The sequence below is a fragment of the Camelina sativa genome, chromosome 17, assembly GCF_030686135.1.
Source record: "Camelina sativa cultivar CO46 ecotype springtype chromosome 17, ASM3068613v1".
Classification (NCBI taxonomy): Eukaryota; Viridiplantae; Streptophyta; class Magnoliopsida; order Brassicales; family Brassicaceae; genus Camelina; species Camelina sativa.
In genome coordinates, this window is record NC_141896.1 from 35,402,789 (window position 1) to 35,417,162 (window position 14,374).

A 14,374-nucleotide genomic window follows, 5' to 3' on the forward strand; every position below is an offset into this window, starting at 1 on the left:
AACTAAATTTTAATGATGGTGGATCTCTGAAAGAACCAAAGTTTAATAATATTTTTCCATCATATTGTTCTGTTATACTTGTAATAGTTTTTTGTTCAAAGTTTCTTGGTGGTTGAGTAATATTAATTTTCCATTGATCAGGAATTGTAATTTCTGTCCATTTTAATTGTTTAGGTGTTTATGTAGAGGTTGGTGTGTCTTTACCATGTGCAGCCAATATTGTTGTTTCGCCTTTATCATCTTGCAATAAACATCGTGGGTTGAACTCAGATGTAGATTGCTTAAAATAAATTCGATACAACAACAAATAGCCATGTCTTTCTTGCTGAAATTTAATTTCAGGCAAGTGTACGTTTAAAACTAAAGTATTAAATATTGTAGGGTCATGTAAGCTTACTTGAAAATTTGGTGCACACGTAAATATATAGCTCCGTTACATAAGTTTGACTGTACTGCTCCTAATAAAGAGTCTTCAAATTTTAAAAGTGTTTTATCTCTTAATAACATGAGTATTGGAGAATCAATCCCTGTTCTAGATAAAGGTTTAATTGCTATTTGTATTAGACCAAAATGAATATAATTAAAGTTTTTTCTTTTATAGTTTTCTAAAGCCATAGAAGAAAGTAGTTTAATTTCTTCAAATTCATTTTGTAATGATAAAGTTTGTTCATGTTCTTTGATTGAATATGCAGTTTTAAAATCAAAAGCTCCTATTTGATATATATTTTGTGGATTAACATGCGGTAGTTGATCTTTTGATATTTCTTGATTAAAAGTTGTAATTTTTGACATAATTTCTCTTGAATTAATTGTTTTTTGAGATGTAGAGGATGATGCATGCTTAGACTTAAAAAACTTCCTAACCTTAGATGCCATGTTTAAAGTATCCTTAAACTGATGCTAAAAATGCAAATTAACCGATCTTATCGATGGCGTCTGACGCATGGGCTTACCAATGGACTCACTGCCTCCTGGTCTTACAGCCTGGAACACCTATGCTATCAACGTTTTGACAAGGTACTGGTAGCTTGGTTTCTAACACTAGGCTTAAGTATAGGTTAAACATGTATCTTTTGGTGAGGGTGTCGATCGACACCACAGGAGGTGTCGATCGACACTAGTTGTAGCCGGTTTGGTCGGTTCGATTTTAATTGCCCGGTTTGCGTGGTTGGTTTAGGAAATCCCTAAGATCGAGTTGTAAAAGGGGGAAAACGACCTAGGATCGTGTTTTTGTGTTATTTGGCCGCTTTTAGAGAAAAACAAAGGAGAGAGTTGGTTCTGGAGCTTTTGAGAGAGATTGGTGAGATTCCTTGCTGTTCTTGGAAGATCTGAGGCTGGGAAAGTGGTAGAAGCTTGCTAGGAGTGAGGGAATTCGTTCTTATTGGTCAGAATCTTCCTGCAAAGAGGTGAGTGCATGACCATGGCTTATCTAAGCTAAGATCTCTAGATTTTATGTGATTTGGTGCTTATGTGGTTGTTTCTTTGAGTTTTCTATGGTATTTCGTCGTTGTTTTGGCTGGGTTTGGCTTCTGGGAGTGCAAGGAGCGGATTGGAGAAGATTAGAGGCGAGATTCGGAGATTTTGATCGAAGGAAATCGCTGCTTGGCAACGGTGTCGGTCGACACCAGTTGGGGTGTCGGTCGACACCAACGCGAGGACGGCTCGAGACTTTGGCGAGTGTCGATCGATGCCATGTGGAGGTGTCGGTCGACACAAACTAGGGTTTTCGGGAGTGTCGGGCAGGGTGTCGGTCAACACCAGTATGGTGTTGGTCGACACCAGATTGTCAGTGTCGATCGACACCTTCTGGTGTCAGTCGACACCCTTCTTTCAGCTACGACGGATTGTTGTATGCCTTGTATATTGCCTGGTTTGTTTATTTGATTGTTGTTTGTGGCATGTAGAGATCTTATTGCTTGTGTGTATAGCCTAGTAGATGGGAGGATTGCCTCACTAAGTATTTGTGATAATACTTACGCATCTCAATTGTTGTTTGTGGTGTGCAGGTAAAGGCAAAGTGTGATCGTGGAATCAAAGGCAATGAAGAGGAGGATATTCTAGGGACTCGATTGATTGTTTACCTGGCATTGTTAGGTTGCTAGAGTTGAGTCTTAGAGCATTGTTAGGATTGCTGGTTATTTGAATTATGCTGTTTGGAATCAATACTGGATATTATTTTATTGGTTATTGGTTATTGGTTTATCGGATATCTATTGGTATGTTGTTCCGCAGTTTGTTGTGAATGTGGTTAGGTGGCTAGTGGATATGGGACCACTAGTTGTAGTTATTTATTATATTATATTTATTATTTATTATTAAAAAAAAAGGTCGGTTGTTTCATCCATTCTTCATCCTTCCCAAAAGCTTTACTTGAAACCAAAAGCTTTTGACTATCTTGTTTTTTAAAAAAGAGAAGAAAATTGGTGTTTACATCAAACAAGGAAGGGTCTTGTGGCGAAGTTAAAGAGGTGGATGACATGAAGGACTGTGAAGAAGTGAAGGAAGATGATGTGAAAGGGTCTGACTTGGTAATACAATTCACAAAGTTAATAAAGACGTGAAAAAGAAAAAAAGAAAGACATTTAGATGCATTGATTATTGTGATATGTGTACGTTATAATGAATTTCCAATATATATCATCTATTATTAAACCATTTTTTCACCTCTTTTACTACCATTTCCACATTTGTGAATTAGCATTCAAAATCAAAAAGCTGACTCAAAATGCTTTGACTCTATTTTTTATACGACAATTGAATCATTTATCTTCTTCTATCAACTTCAACTTCATCTTCACTTCTCTCCACAACAACATCAAAAAAGACAATGTCAACTTTTATAATAAATCTACAAAATTCTAAGTAAAACTCATCAAAGTTTACAGTTCCAAAAAAAAAATCAAATTATCAAAGAACAATAACAAATGTTTTTTAAAAAAATATAGAAATTAGGTTGATCATAATATGTATTTTGGTAATTTGTATTAGTGTTGTTATTGAGTCACTAGGGTACAATGTGTATGTTGTTAACAAAACACAAAATATAAAAAAAAAATTAATCTTAGTATGATGATATATATCAATGTAGCATGTAATGTAAAAAAAAACAATTCACAAAGTTAATAAATACGTGGAATAGAAAGAAAGAAGTACAATTAACGGCGGTGAATGTAGCTACGGATGCTCTTCTTTAGACGATTCTCAGCATCTCTGATCATGCTCGCCAGAGGGTCACACTCACACGTACATAAAGGATCTACCTTTCTGGCTATTCTCGATTTTGTTTGGCCTAAAGATTTCAATTTTTCTTAGAAAATAGTTTGATTTTCGTGCAAAAAATCAGGTTTTTTTTGTCTTTTGCTATTATTAATTAGGGATTTTGAAATTGATGACACTTGTTGTAAATGTCGATATATTGTTTCATCTGTCCAATAGATTTCTCCTTCTTCTGTTTGCAGAGTTCCACCTTGGTTCCATTCACATGCATTAAAGCCTTTGGTTCAACAAGTATTCTCACACCTTTCTCCTCCACCAGCTCATCAAATTTCCCTTTCTTAAGACACACGATCAACAACACGCAACTTTGAAAACTTTATAGAGCTAATCTAGAAAAATTGTGCATTGGCTGATATATATGAAGATAGAGATGTCAGTACATTATAACTATATAGCACTTAAAACAGAGCAATGCATACTTATCAATGAGCTAAAAACCAGAGTACTGAATAAACTTGCGGCAAAACATCTGGAAACCTTAAGAGAACCTATGCATTAAGCTAAAGTGAACCTGAATTCATAAGACAAGAAACATACACATAACCATCATTGACTCTGTAACTAGATAGAACATAACACATCTCAACCATTGATGAGCCCTTAGAACATAGCAATGCATCCATTGAATGTAAACTTAGAACATAGCAATGCATCCACCTTTTCCCATCAATGAAACTGTGGCTAAGTGATAGATTCACGTAGGATCTAACTCAAGTAACTGAATCAGTATGCAATTAACAAGACTGTAATTGAGCCGGGTAAAGCAAAATTATACTCACCGAAAGTTAAAGGTACGAAGAAGTATCAAATCATTCACTGTGACAACCCGTCCCGCGGACCCCACTAGCCCATCGCTAGCTGCTCCAACGGACCATCCGTGGGCCCCACTAGCCCACCGCTAGCCGGCCCAACGGACTCCAAGCTGGCCCTGCAGGGCATCGATCCTAACCCCTCACTGGGCAAATGGAACTATTCATCCAAATCCACAGTAGGTTATTGGTGTACCAGACGTTCCTCGAACCCTGGTCCCCACCCTTTAACAACCTTCCCACAGGACAAGCTGTCACCAACGAACCATAATACAAGTTGTCACCAATTGATCTGCAGGTCAATTGGTGACAACTTGTCCTGTGGGAAGGTTGTTAAAGGGTGAGGACCAGGGTTCGAGGAACGCCTGGCGCACCAATAACCTACTGGTGGATGTGGATTTCCACAGTGATGGGTTAGGATCGATGCCCTGCAGGGCCAGCTTCGGGCCTATGGGGGCAAGCTAGCGGTGGGCTAGTGGGGTCAACGGGACGGGTTATCACATTCACCAATTGAAAAACTGAAGAAAATTACTTTAATTTCTTATTTTGATTCTCTGAATTTTCTTATATTATGTTAATTACTAATTTTAACAAATCAAACTTTGTATACTTTAATCAATTTTCTGTATATATTTATTTTTACTGTTTGTTTATAATAAATAATAATTGTATTTAAATTGCACATATTTTTTTTGTTAATTTCACATATTTTCCTACTAAAATCAGTAAGTTAATAGATTACTTCTCTATTAAAATTAGTAATTTAATAAATTACTTTTTGTGTTTATACACTTTTTAAAAAGATTAATTGTAATCCTTTTATTTTTAAGGTTTTATTTTAATTTTTCTATAATTTTAAATATAACTTTTTCACACTTGCCAAGTAGTTACTAACTTTGAAAACTAAATTTTAATACTTAAAATTACTATCTAGTTACCTATGTAAACGTTTTTCCTACCAATTAGTTCGTTTGAGCTGATCTTGTACTCTGTTGCCAAAAAAAAAAAAAATACTTAAAATTACTAGTACTTTAAATGTTAAATACTATGTTCATTGATTTTGTGGGTTTTGGATAATATGAAAACTGTATTTAACATTTTTATTCTAGAAGACCCAATGAAGGCATTTTCATTTTGATTAAAAAACTGAATCTTTTGTACTTTCTTCATATTAGCATATTACACAATCCTAAAGCCTAATTTTTGTTTCTCAAGTCATATAATGTAATTATGTGCCTATGTTTTCTACAACAAAACAAAACTATTGTACATATCTAAACTTAAAGGAAACTAATCATATATATATATATATATATATATAACAATTCTGAGTTGATTATATATATTTTTAGTAAGTCATTGTCATTTGTCTCAAACAATTATTCTATAAACATTTTTCTTGATATTTTGTTATTAACAAATTTGAAATTTTGAACAAATTCAGATTGTATGATTGGTATACGACATTTGGTATATGCCATTCACACGGCTCAAATTACAAGTGTGATTCTATGTCTCTACGATGGTTAGAATATGTTTGTTTGTTCCGTTTGTACTTCTTGTGAATTCTGAGTTGTTTATATTAAAAAAGCCAAAACAAATCCAAAAAAATCAATACATTATCGTTTTATGCCTCTTATTCATCCACCCATTTAAATTTTAAATTTCTTGATTCATTTCTTTTGTTCCCTTGTCGTCTATTACATACAAAAAAAAAAAATTGCTTGATTCATGAGTCCATCAAGTTAATAAATGAAAGGAAACAGCTGTTTACGTCCAACCATGTCCAAAAAAGAATGAAAAAAAGACAGAAACAGAAAGTGACCAAAGGAGACTTTAATTAATATCTTTCCGACGAGAATGGAAACTGTAAGAAGAACAATCCCAGAGGCGTTACTGGTTGAGATACTTGCAAGATTACCGGTGAGAAGCATCGCAAGATTCAAATCAGTCTGCAAAAGATGGAAATCTGTTATAGAATCGGACTACATCCGCCGGCTCTTTGTCTCCCTCCACCGACACTCCTCCTCCTCATGGTCTCTCATGTTCAGAACCGAGTACTGTCGTCACATCACACAACCCATAGGCTTCCACGGATGCGAAACATGGGATCTTCCCAAATCACTTGTTTCTTATATCATGCCTTTCCAACGGTATCCGAATCTCCCTACCTCTGAATACTACTTTAAAGCTTCTTCAAACGGATTGATCTGGATCGATGTCTTTCTTTCCCGTAATCAGAACATGGTTTACAGCTATAAATCTTTCGTTGGTAATCCAGTTTTACAGCAATGGGTTGAGATCCCTCCAGCTCCTGATCCATGGGCTAAAAGTAAAATCCCTTGGTATCAGAATCCATTTTCTGCCGTCGGTATGGTGACCCGTGTTGAGCACGGCATCGTTTCGAGCTTCAAAATGGTTAGGACGATCCAAATGGAAATGTTTGATCGTAAAGTTGAAGGAATGTATCTATGGAGAGTTTGTGTGTATTCGTCTGAGACAGGTTTATGGACTATCAAGAAACTTTTCTCCACCCGAGCCGTCGGCAACTATGGTTTTGATTCTCTAAACGGGGTTCTTTATATGTGGGATAGGTTTATGTTTTGTAATGGACCTGGTGTCCTTATAGCTCATGACTTTTATGGCCCTGAAGCTGATGATCAATGTCAGATTATACCTCTCCCTGGCGTGGATCACAAAAAAGCTCGGAGATGCTTGACTACTTCAGTAGAAGATGTTATCTTCATCGAAGCTATATATCGAAGATTGAGTGTATGGAGGCTGAATAACGAAGATATCAGTGAAAGGTGGCAGCTGATTTGGGAAATTAACATGCCGTCTGTTGTATCTGATGTCAACTGTTTCCCCCTGGCAATGAATCCGTTTGATTCTGGTATCGTCTATCTGTGGTTACGTCAAGACCGTTGTTTGGCATCTGGTAACTTGCGGACAGAAGAGTTTATTGTTCATCAAGAATCAGATGATTGGAGTAGTAGTAGTGAAGGTGATTGTTGTCGCATAAACAATTCAGATACTGCAGGGCACCTGGAAGAATTTTGCAATGGAGTCGTTATGTTATCCCAGTTTGTGCTCCCACGTTGGATGGACTCCGTACCCCAACCGCCAACTTGATTATCCTTCTTAGGGGATTAGTAACTTTCCATTTTGACGACAAAAAAAAAAAAAGCTTTTTCTTCGGTGTTTATGTATTCAGCATGCTGTAGCATGAGCTGTGCAACGTATTAATAATCAATTTTTTTTGGCAGTGCTTTAATAATCATAGTGTATGGAAACAAATATATCAGATCTCGAAATCGAAAATTTCTTGGCTATAATATTCAACAATCCTTTTTGTTTCTATCAATCAAATCCAGAGACATTACCTAACAAAATCTTAGAACACAAGACAAGGCAACAAAATCTAAAGCCTAACCAGCTTTTAGACAGTCTCTTGAGAGTCAGACCACATCACTAGAGTTGCAAGAAGAGCGATGGCTGCGGTCTCTACTCGCAACCGGTGCGGTCCGAGTCCAACCGCTGTGCCGCCTGCTTCCAACATCATCTCCACCTCTTTCTTCGTGAAGTCTGCGCCAATATCATTGTTGACGTTAGATTGTACCAGTCTACCAGACTTGTGTAGCTACCGTTCATTTTGTGTCTAACCAGTAATTTTTGAAAAAAATGATAGCTTCTGCAGAAGACAACCACATCAGAAAATGTATTGAAGAAAGGGTTTCTTACCGCCTTCTGGTCCAACGATTAATACTCCACTGGTTTCTTTTGGTGACGAGTTTACTGCATTAAGGAGAGGAGTAGCTTCGGCTGTAGCAACCAAACATAACTTCGACTTGGAAATCTAGAAAACACCAAAAGGTATTATGTCAAGTTTAGAAACCAAGAATCTTGAGTGTGGCTTTAGAGAGATGTTGAACCATACATGATCCAAGAGGGTATTAAATTTGATTGGAGGGTTCAGTACCATCTGATGTAGCCTTTGGCCTGTGAGAGTAAAAGATAAGGCAAATAGTTTGTGATCATACCAAGGTAAAACAGGAACAAGATTAATAAATAAAATGGTAGTATGTTACCTGATATTATTGTTACTTACATTGCTTAGCCGCAGCAAAACTAACGCGTTCTAATCTGTCAACCCGGTTTTCGGAGATTATGGAAGATCTTTCTGTTAAAAGTGGGGTGACACTACTCGCTCCAAGTTCCTGATAATAGCATATACACATATTCAGTGGCACGATATTCACAGAATCACAGGTGACTTAGAACAGACATAGAAGTAAATACTTACTGTACATTTCTCAATTAGCCAGTCTGCTCGACCACCCTTCAGAGTTCCTAAAACACACATATTTAAAGATATCATGACCCGAGGTATGCAGAGAATAAATAATCTGGCAATATCTTAGCATTACGAGCAGTCCCATTTCATACCAAAAGCTGCAAACACCTGCCACTGCATGCCCTGAGGAACAATCACCTTCTGATCTTCTTGTGCGATAAAATCAACTCCAGTTTTGTCTATGCTTTGTATACAACCCTCAACCAAACCTCCTTTGCCATTAAAGAGTTCTACCCTTGCATAGAAAAAGGGTGCAAGTAATTACTTACATTTACTAAATTCTAATGGTAATTGGTAAGTGATCTTAAAGCAAAGAATACGTACCCTAATCTTATCTAAGAGTTAGTTTGATGATATCATAGCAATAACCACCGAATTCATCATAGCAAAGATGCATAAAAAGGTTACTAGGATCTAGCTAAAACGATGGCTCTTTGGTTTCCTATCCATATACATACACACAACAACACAATGCAGCTACATGGATGCAAGCAAACAAATATGAACAAAATCAAGAATTTGAGGCAAGAATGAAGAAAGAACAACTCAAATTGTTTAAAGGGCTTTCATGCCAATAACAACACTGGGAAATTACCAATAACGTATTTGAATGTAATTAGTACCTGTCCTCCTGTTTCAGTCTTAGAACTTTAGCCATATGCCAAAACTCAGAGCCTTGAACACGAACACTTCCACCCTAAAGTAATCATAATGATTTAAATAAAATTAGTATTACCATTTCACCCTAAATAAGAGTAATGGAGCAACAAGAACATGAGAGAGAGAGAGAGAGAGAGAGAGAGAGAGAGAGTGTGCCTTGCAAGATGGAAGATCATCGGAGAAGAATCGAGGAAGGCCACCGCGAGATTGATTCCGAAGGTCCAAATCCGAAGGAGGAGACGAAGATACAGAAGCAAACGTCCTGAAGCTGGACGGAGGAAGCCATGAACGAACAAGACTCGGCAAATCGGAAAACAGTGGCCGTACAGCCGCCAGGGCTCTCATTATTATTCAATCAAAAGCTTCGAAATTTTTTGTTTCCCTTTCGAAGATTTTGGTTCAGTTCTTATTATTTCGGTTTAGTTTAGATATCGGTCTTATCCGGTTCAATTCCAATTAAATTTCCGGTTAAATTCCGCGCAATTCAAGGGGATTTTGTTATTTCAAAAATACAAAAGAAACGGTCATAAAAGCTAGCAAAATTCAAAATTAGAAAATACGCAGATCACGATGATACCAACAAATCGTGGTTAAACAACAGACCAATTATATCATTACACGTGTCTATACGTGCCGTTACATACAGATGGATACTTTCGCCTATAAAATGTACACAGCATCAATACACCTTTCGTAAAACCTAGATCCAGTTTTTTTTTTTGTTTTTTCTGAAAAGCATCTAAAGAAGAGCGTCTTCATAAACGCCCTTCGTCTTCTTCATCATCTGTAATTCTAGTTTCTAAATCTTTTCTTCCGCGAAACGAAAATGAGAGAGTGCATCTCGATCCACATTGGTCAGGCTGGTATCCAGGTCGGTAACGCTTGCTGGGAGCTTTACTGCCTTGAACATGGCATTCAGGTTCGTCTCTTCCTCTTCCTCAACCTTTACTCCTTTTAGATTTAAGTTTTATCGTGGTCTGAATCTCAGATCTGAGATATTTGGTGATGCATTTCTCTTAGCTTCTCGAATTTATGATTAAAATGGCGGATCTATATATAGTACCTAGTTGTTTAGATCTGTATTTGATTTCGATTTCTTGGAATTTTTTTGGTATCGTTGTTGCAAGGTCCGTTTATTAGATCTGTGTTTGATTTCGACGTCTTGTTAACTGATGTGGTGTTTTGTATCTGGATTTTTACAGCCTGATGGACAGATGCCTGGTGACAAGACTGTTGGCGGAGGTGACGATGCTTTCAACACCTTCTTCAGTGAAACCGGTGCAGGGAAGCACGTCCCACGTGCTGTCTTTGTTGATCTTGAGCCAACTGTGATCGATGAGGTCAGGACTGGTACTTACCGTCAGCTTTTCCACCCTGAGCAACTCATCAGCGGTAAAGAAGACGCAGCTAACAACTTCGCCCGTGGTCATTACACCAGTATGATACTCATTCCTTTTCCAAATTCTCCATCAATCATATATATTTTGTTGAGTTTATCGTGTATTAACTAACTGATTGTGTTTTGAAATCTTATCTCAGTTGGGAAAGAGATTGTTGATCTGTGCTTGGACCGTATCAGGAAGCTCGCTGATAACTGTACTGGTCTCCAAGGATTCCTTGTCTTCAACGCTGTTGGTGGTGGGACTGGATCTGGTCTTGGATCTCTTCTTCTTGAGAGACTTTCTGTTGACTACGGCAAAAAGTCTAAGTTGGGTTTCACAGTTTACCCATCTCCTCAGGTCTCTACTTCTGTTGTTGAGCCTTACAACAGTGTCCTCTCCACTCACTCGCTCTTGGAACATACTGATGTCTCTATCCTTCTCGACAATGAAGCTATCTACGACATCTGCAGGCGTTCCTTGAGCATTGAGAGACCAACCTACACCAACCTCAACCGTCTTGTCTCTCAGGTATAGAACCAGCCAGCATCAAATAACCCTTTTAAACAATAATCTTGCTGTTCTTTTGTTTCTAATTGTGCACTCTCTTTATTTGGTTTCAGGTTATTTCTTCCTTGACTGCTTCTCTGAGGTTCGATGGTGCTTTGAACGTTGATGTCACTGAATTCCAAACCAACTTGGTCCCATACCCAAGAATCCACTTCATGCTTTCCTCCTACGCACCAGTCATCTCTGCAGAGAAAGCCTTCCACGAGCAACTCTCAGTTGCTGAGATCACGAACAGTGCTTTTGAGCCAGCTTCCATGATGGCCAAGTGTGACCCTCGTCACGGAAAGTACATGGCTTGCTGTTTGATGTACCGTGGTGATGTTGTTCCCAAGGACGTGAACGCAGCGGTTGGCACCATCAAGACCAAGCGCACAATCCAGTTTGTGGATTGGTGTCCTACTGGATTCAAGTGTGGTATCAACTACCAGCCACCAACTGTTGTCCCAGGAGGTGATCTTGCTAAAGTGCAGAGGGCTGTCTGTATGATCTCCAACTCCACGAGTGTTGCTGAGGTGTTCTCCCGTATTGATCACAAGTTTGATCTTATGTACGCAAAACGTGCTTTCGTTCACTGGTATGTTGGTGAGGGTATGGAAGAAGGAGAATTCTCTGAAGCTCGTGAGGATCTTGCTGCGTTGGAGAAGGATTATGAAGAGGTCGGTGCTGAAGGTGGTGACGATGAGGATGATGAAGGAGAGGAGTACTGAGAAGCATGTTTTTAAAAAACTTGGATTTTGTGTTGGTTTTTCTATTATCTCGTGTTGTGGAATGGGCTCGAAACTCTTACGAGTTCTTTAGTTGTGTGTTTCTCGAAAACTTGATGCATTAAAACTAAATTTCTGTCTCTTGCTTGTGAAAATAGCCGTTTTATCTCAATTATCTAGTTCCTTTGTGTGTTGTTGACTCGTCTCTCTGCTCTGCTTCTCTATCTCTATGATCAATTTCAAATCGAAATCTACGAACTTATATATATATATATGCCGCGGACCTTTTGGTTAGGCTAAAATTATTAAGAAAAATGAATACATTTAGAATATATTTTGGTTTAGCAGTTAATGTAATTAACTTTATAATGAGAGAATAATATAAATTTCAATAATCATGGCTGATATAATAAGTAATTTCAATAATCTAGATTAAAAAGCATGTAGAAAGGTAATTTTGAGTTTTCAAAGAAGTGAGAAGAATGGTGAAAGATTGAAACTTTTTGAACCCTTACAGAGAAGCAGCAACAATGTCTTTGTACATCCGTAAGAATATCTTATAGATAAAGAGGTAAGACGGTAAATAAAAATATATACGTAGACTAGAGCCCCCAATATATACTACTAGATTGTGTAGAGCACAAAGAACAATTTGTTGCTGCTAATTTAGACGAGGATCAATCCCTGATATCCTCTCATCTTCCAACAGAGAATATGGATCAATGTACGGTGGTGGTGAGACCGGAGTTCTACTTCCATCATGCACGAAATCAGCTCCAAAGTACTTTACATTTTCAACAACAACAACAACAAAAAATACAGAATTAGTTTGTGGAAATGAAAACCTTAGAAGGTTATTCTGAAACACTTTCTATAAGCACTAAATCTAGTTAGGAGTTAGGTTGGTTCTACATTTGACTCTTTCATAAGATTCAAGAATGATAATGAAGAAAAGTAGACTTTTGCAAATACTTACGAGGTAAAGGGCAGAGAAGGCACCAAGAGTCAAGACTATCAATGGCCAAAAGCCCAAGAAGAAAGTTCCTCCAATTGTCAGCAAGACTCTAGCCCGCGGAATCAATCCCTGAAACAACAATAAACGATACATCTCTCAATAGTTAATGATGGAGTTGCAGGTGATCAAATGCTTAACCAGCGACCAAGATTTTAGACTTATTTGGTTGAACAAATAAACAGTAGTGCTCAACATTCTTTACTTGACAAATTCCCTAATCAACTCCTAAAATCAAACTCTAGTATAACTACACAAGCTGCTACGAACTACGGGGATACAAAGAACACACTACTGTTACAAGTTATATATAAAGTTAGCAGGTACAAGTGTTAAACTGACCTCAAGGCCTTCGCTGTTTAAAGCCAATGATCTCTCTCTCTGGTTAAGCAAGCTTGGATCAAACGCGGGAGTAGTTGCAGTCGTTTTAGAGCTGTTTCCAGTATCTTTACCGGCTTTGATCTCATCTTGATCCACTTCATAGTCTTGAAGCACTGAGGTAGGAGACATACCTCGTCTCTTCAACTCTTTCATAAACAAAGATTCTGGAGGTTCTTCACCTACCATAACAAAAACAAAAAAAACAAACAAACTCCACAAATCAAAATCTTACTCAATCTTAAAGCTCCAGATTCAACCACAATTAAACTAGTAAGAAACAACCCAAAACCAAAGATATATGTTTTGACTTAGAAAAATAACAAAAAAAAGGTTATAAGATCAATCCTGTCTGAAGGAAGAGGGAAAAAAAAAAAAGAAGAAGTAAAGGGCAGACCTTTGGACTTATTATCGCCGTCAAGAGCAGATGAACGAACCCTAACACATGTACCGAGACGAACCCAAGTTCTGGAATCAGCTAATCTGAAAACCCTTTTCCTAGATTCCAATTTAACGGGAGTCTTATGGCGGGAAATCGAAACAGGAGAAGATACACAGAATTTAACAATCTCCAGAGAAGCTGCCATTATTTTTTGTTTCCTTTTAATTTGCGATTTTCTTCAGTTCCAGGAAAGATTCATGATCCAGGGAGGAAGAAAAAAGAAGAAGCTGCGTATATTAGAGAGAGAGTCTACGATAAACTCAAGACGGCAAAATTTTATTATGTTTGTTATGTGTTGTGTCAAAAAAATATTTGAAGCAAGTGGTTGCGAGACAACGGTGGCAGAGTTATCATCATCACTGTTTTACACTCTTGGTAGCGTCTTTTAGCACGCATAAAAGGTGTTTTGCTAAAATGCGCCGAGGCTGTCAGGTGTGTGTGTGGTTGCTAAAATTTGCCGCAAGGAGAATGGTAACGTAACGCGAGACTCCACGTCTCGTTTTTGTCTCTATTCCCAAATTAAATTGGGTCCCAATTAAATTAGTACAATCAACAAAAATAGATATAAAGAGAACCAAAAAAAAAAAAATCATTATGCAAGAACATCATTACTCATGGTAGCTTCTAGCTTGACAGTGTAATACCAAATTGTCTCGTTTTGGCAGGTTTAATAAAAGATTAGATTCCAACAACTTAAGTTACTTACCATTGTTACCAACCCTCAACACAATTGCACTATATACTTCATAAAAGATATGTACCATCTTGTTTATTCTGTCGGAGGAAGATA

At 37.5% G+C, this 14,374-nt stretch overlaps 4 protein-coding genes across 6 annotated transcripts; 2 read left to right on the forward strand and 2 right to left on the reverse strand.

Annotated features, from left to right (window-relative positions):
- The first annotated feature begins 5,775 nt into the window (after positions 1–5,775).
- LOC104758272 (F-box protein At1g49990) lies at positions 5,776–7,360 on the forward strand. The gene has a single exon (XM_010481100.3). It carries the CDS (start codon positions 5,946–5,948, stop codon positions 7,215–7,217), a length of 1,272 nt encoding a protein of 423 aa, XP_010479402.1. The 5' UTR covers positions 5,776–5,945; the 3' UTR covers positions 7,218–7,360.
- Positions 7,361–7,388: 28 nt separating this feature from the next.
- Positions 7,389–9,484, reverse strand: LOC104758271 (methyltransferase). 3 transcript variants are annotated; one of them, XR_002036168.2, is made up of 8 exons: positions 9,256–9,482; positions 9,063–9,136; positions 8,532–8,674; positions 8,389–8,435; positions 8,174–8,302; positions 8,023–8,084; positions 7,827–7,941; positions 7,389–7,670 (listed from the first exon to the last, which is right to left on the reverse strand). XR_002036168.2 is itself a non-coding variant. In XM_010481099.2 (8 exons), exons 1-8 carry the CDS (start codon positions 9,442–9,444, stop codon positions 7,525–7,527), a joined length of 885 nt encoding a protein of 294 aa, XP_010479401.1. In that variant the 5' UTR covers positions 9,445–9,484; the 3' UTR covers positions 7,389–7,524. The 3 variants fall into 3 exon arrangements, 2 of the variants coding, with proteins under 2 accessions (XP_010479401.1, XP_087353480.1); XM_010481099.2 differs by having other exon boundaries at positions 8,194–8,302; positions 9,256–9,484; XM_087497354.1 differs by having other exon boundaries at positions 8,194–8,302; positions 8,532–8,669.
- A 135-nt stretch (positions 9,485–9,619) lies between these two features.
- Positions 9,620–11,924, forward strand: LOC104758270 (tubulin alpha-6 chain). The gene is made up of 4 exons (XM_010481098.3): positions 9,620–10,018; positions 10,302–10,536; positions 10,639–11,009; positions 11,102–11,924. The coding sequence occupies exons 1-4, from the start codon at positions 9,926–9,928 to the stop codon at positions 11,753–11,755; spliced, it is 1,353 nt and encodes a 450-aa protein (XP_010479400.1). The 5' UTR covers positions 9,620–9,925; the 3' UTR covers positions 11,756–11,924.
- A 311-nt stretch (positions 11,925–12,235) lies between these two features.
- Positions 12,236–14,032, reverse strand: LOC104758321 (uncharacterized). The gene is made up of 4 exons (XM_010481158.3): positions 13,540–14,032; positions 13,107–13,324; positions 12,729–12,836; positions 12,236–12,536 (listed from the first exon to the last, which is right to left on the reverse strand). The coding sequence occupies exons 1-4, from the start codon at positions 13,727–13,729 to the stop codon at positions 12,414–12,416; spliced, it is 639 nt and encodes a 212-aa protein (XP_010479460.1). The 5' UTR covers positions 13,730–14,032; the 3' UTR covers positions 12,236–12,413.
- Between the last annotated feature and the right edge of the window lie 342 nt (positions 14,033–14,374).

Excerpts from the sequence above, each read along its gene's own strand:
- LOC104758272 (XM_010481100.3), top strand. The coding sequence starts at position 5,946 with ATGGAAACTGTAAGAAGAACAATCCCAGAGGCGTTACTGGTTGAGATA.
- LOC104758271 (XM_010481099.2), bottom strand. The coding sequence starts at position 9,444 with ATGAGAGCCCTGGCGGCTGTACGGCCACTGTTTTCCGATTTGCCGAGT. Across the intron at positions 8,675-9,062 it reads AGACTGAAACAGGAGGACAG|GGTAGAACTCTTTAATGGCA; the intron begins GTACTAATTACA and ends TTTCTATGCAAG. Across the intron at positions 7,942-8,022 it reads TTAATACCCTCTTGGATCAT|ATTTCCAAGTCGAAGTTATG; the intron begins GTATGGTTCAAC and ends GGTGTTTTCTAG.
- LOC104758321 (XM_010481158.3), bottom strand. The coding sequence starts at position 13,729 with ATGGCAGCTTCTCTGGAGATTGTTAAATTCTGTGTATCTTCTCCTGTT. Across the intron at positions 12,837-13,106 it reads TAAACAGCGAAGGCCTTGAG|GGATTGATTCCGCGGGCTAG; the intron begins GTCAGTTTAACA and ends TTGTTGTTTCAG. Across the intron at positions 12,537-12,728 it reads CCTTCTCTGCCCTTTACCTC|TACTTTGGAGCTGATTTCGT; the intron begins GTAAGTATTTGC and ends GAAAATGTAAAG.
- LOC104758270 (XM_010481098.3), top strand. The coding sequence starts at position 9,926 with ATGAGAGAGTGCATCTCGATCCACATTGGTCAGGCTGGTATCCAGGTC. Across the intron at positions 10,537-10,638 it reads CGCCCGTGGTCATTACACCA|TTGGGAAAGAGATTGTTGAT; the intron begins GTATGATACTCA and ends ATCTTATCTCAG. Across the intron at positions 11,010-11,101 it reads TCAACCGTCTTGTCTCTCAG|GTTATTTCTTCCTTGACTGC; the intron begins GTATAGAACCAG and ends ATTTGGTTTCAG.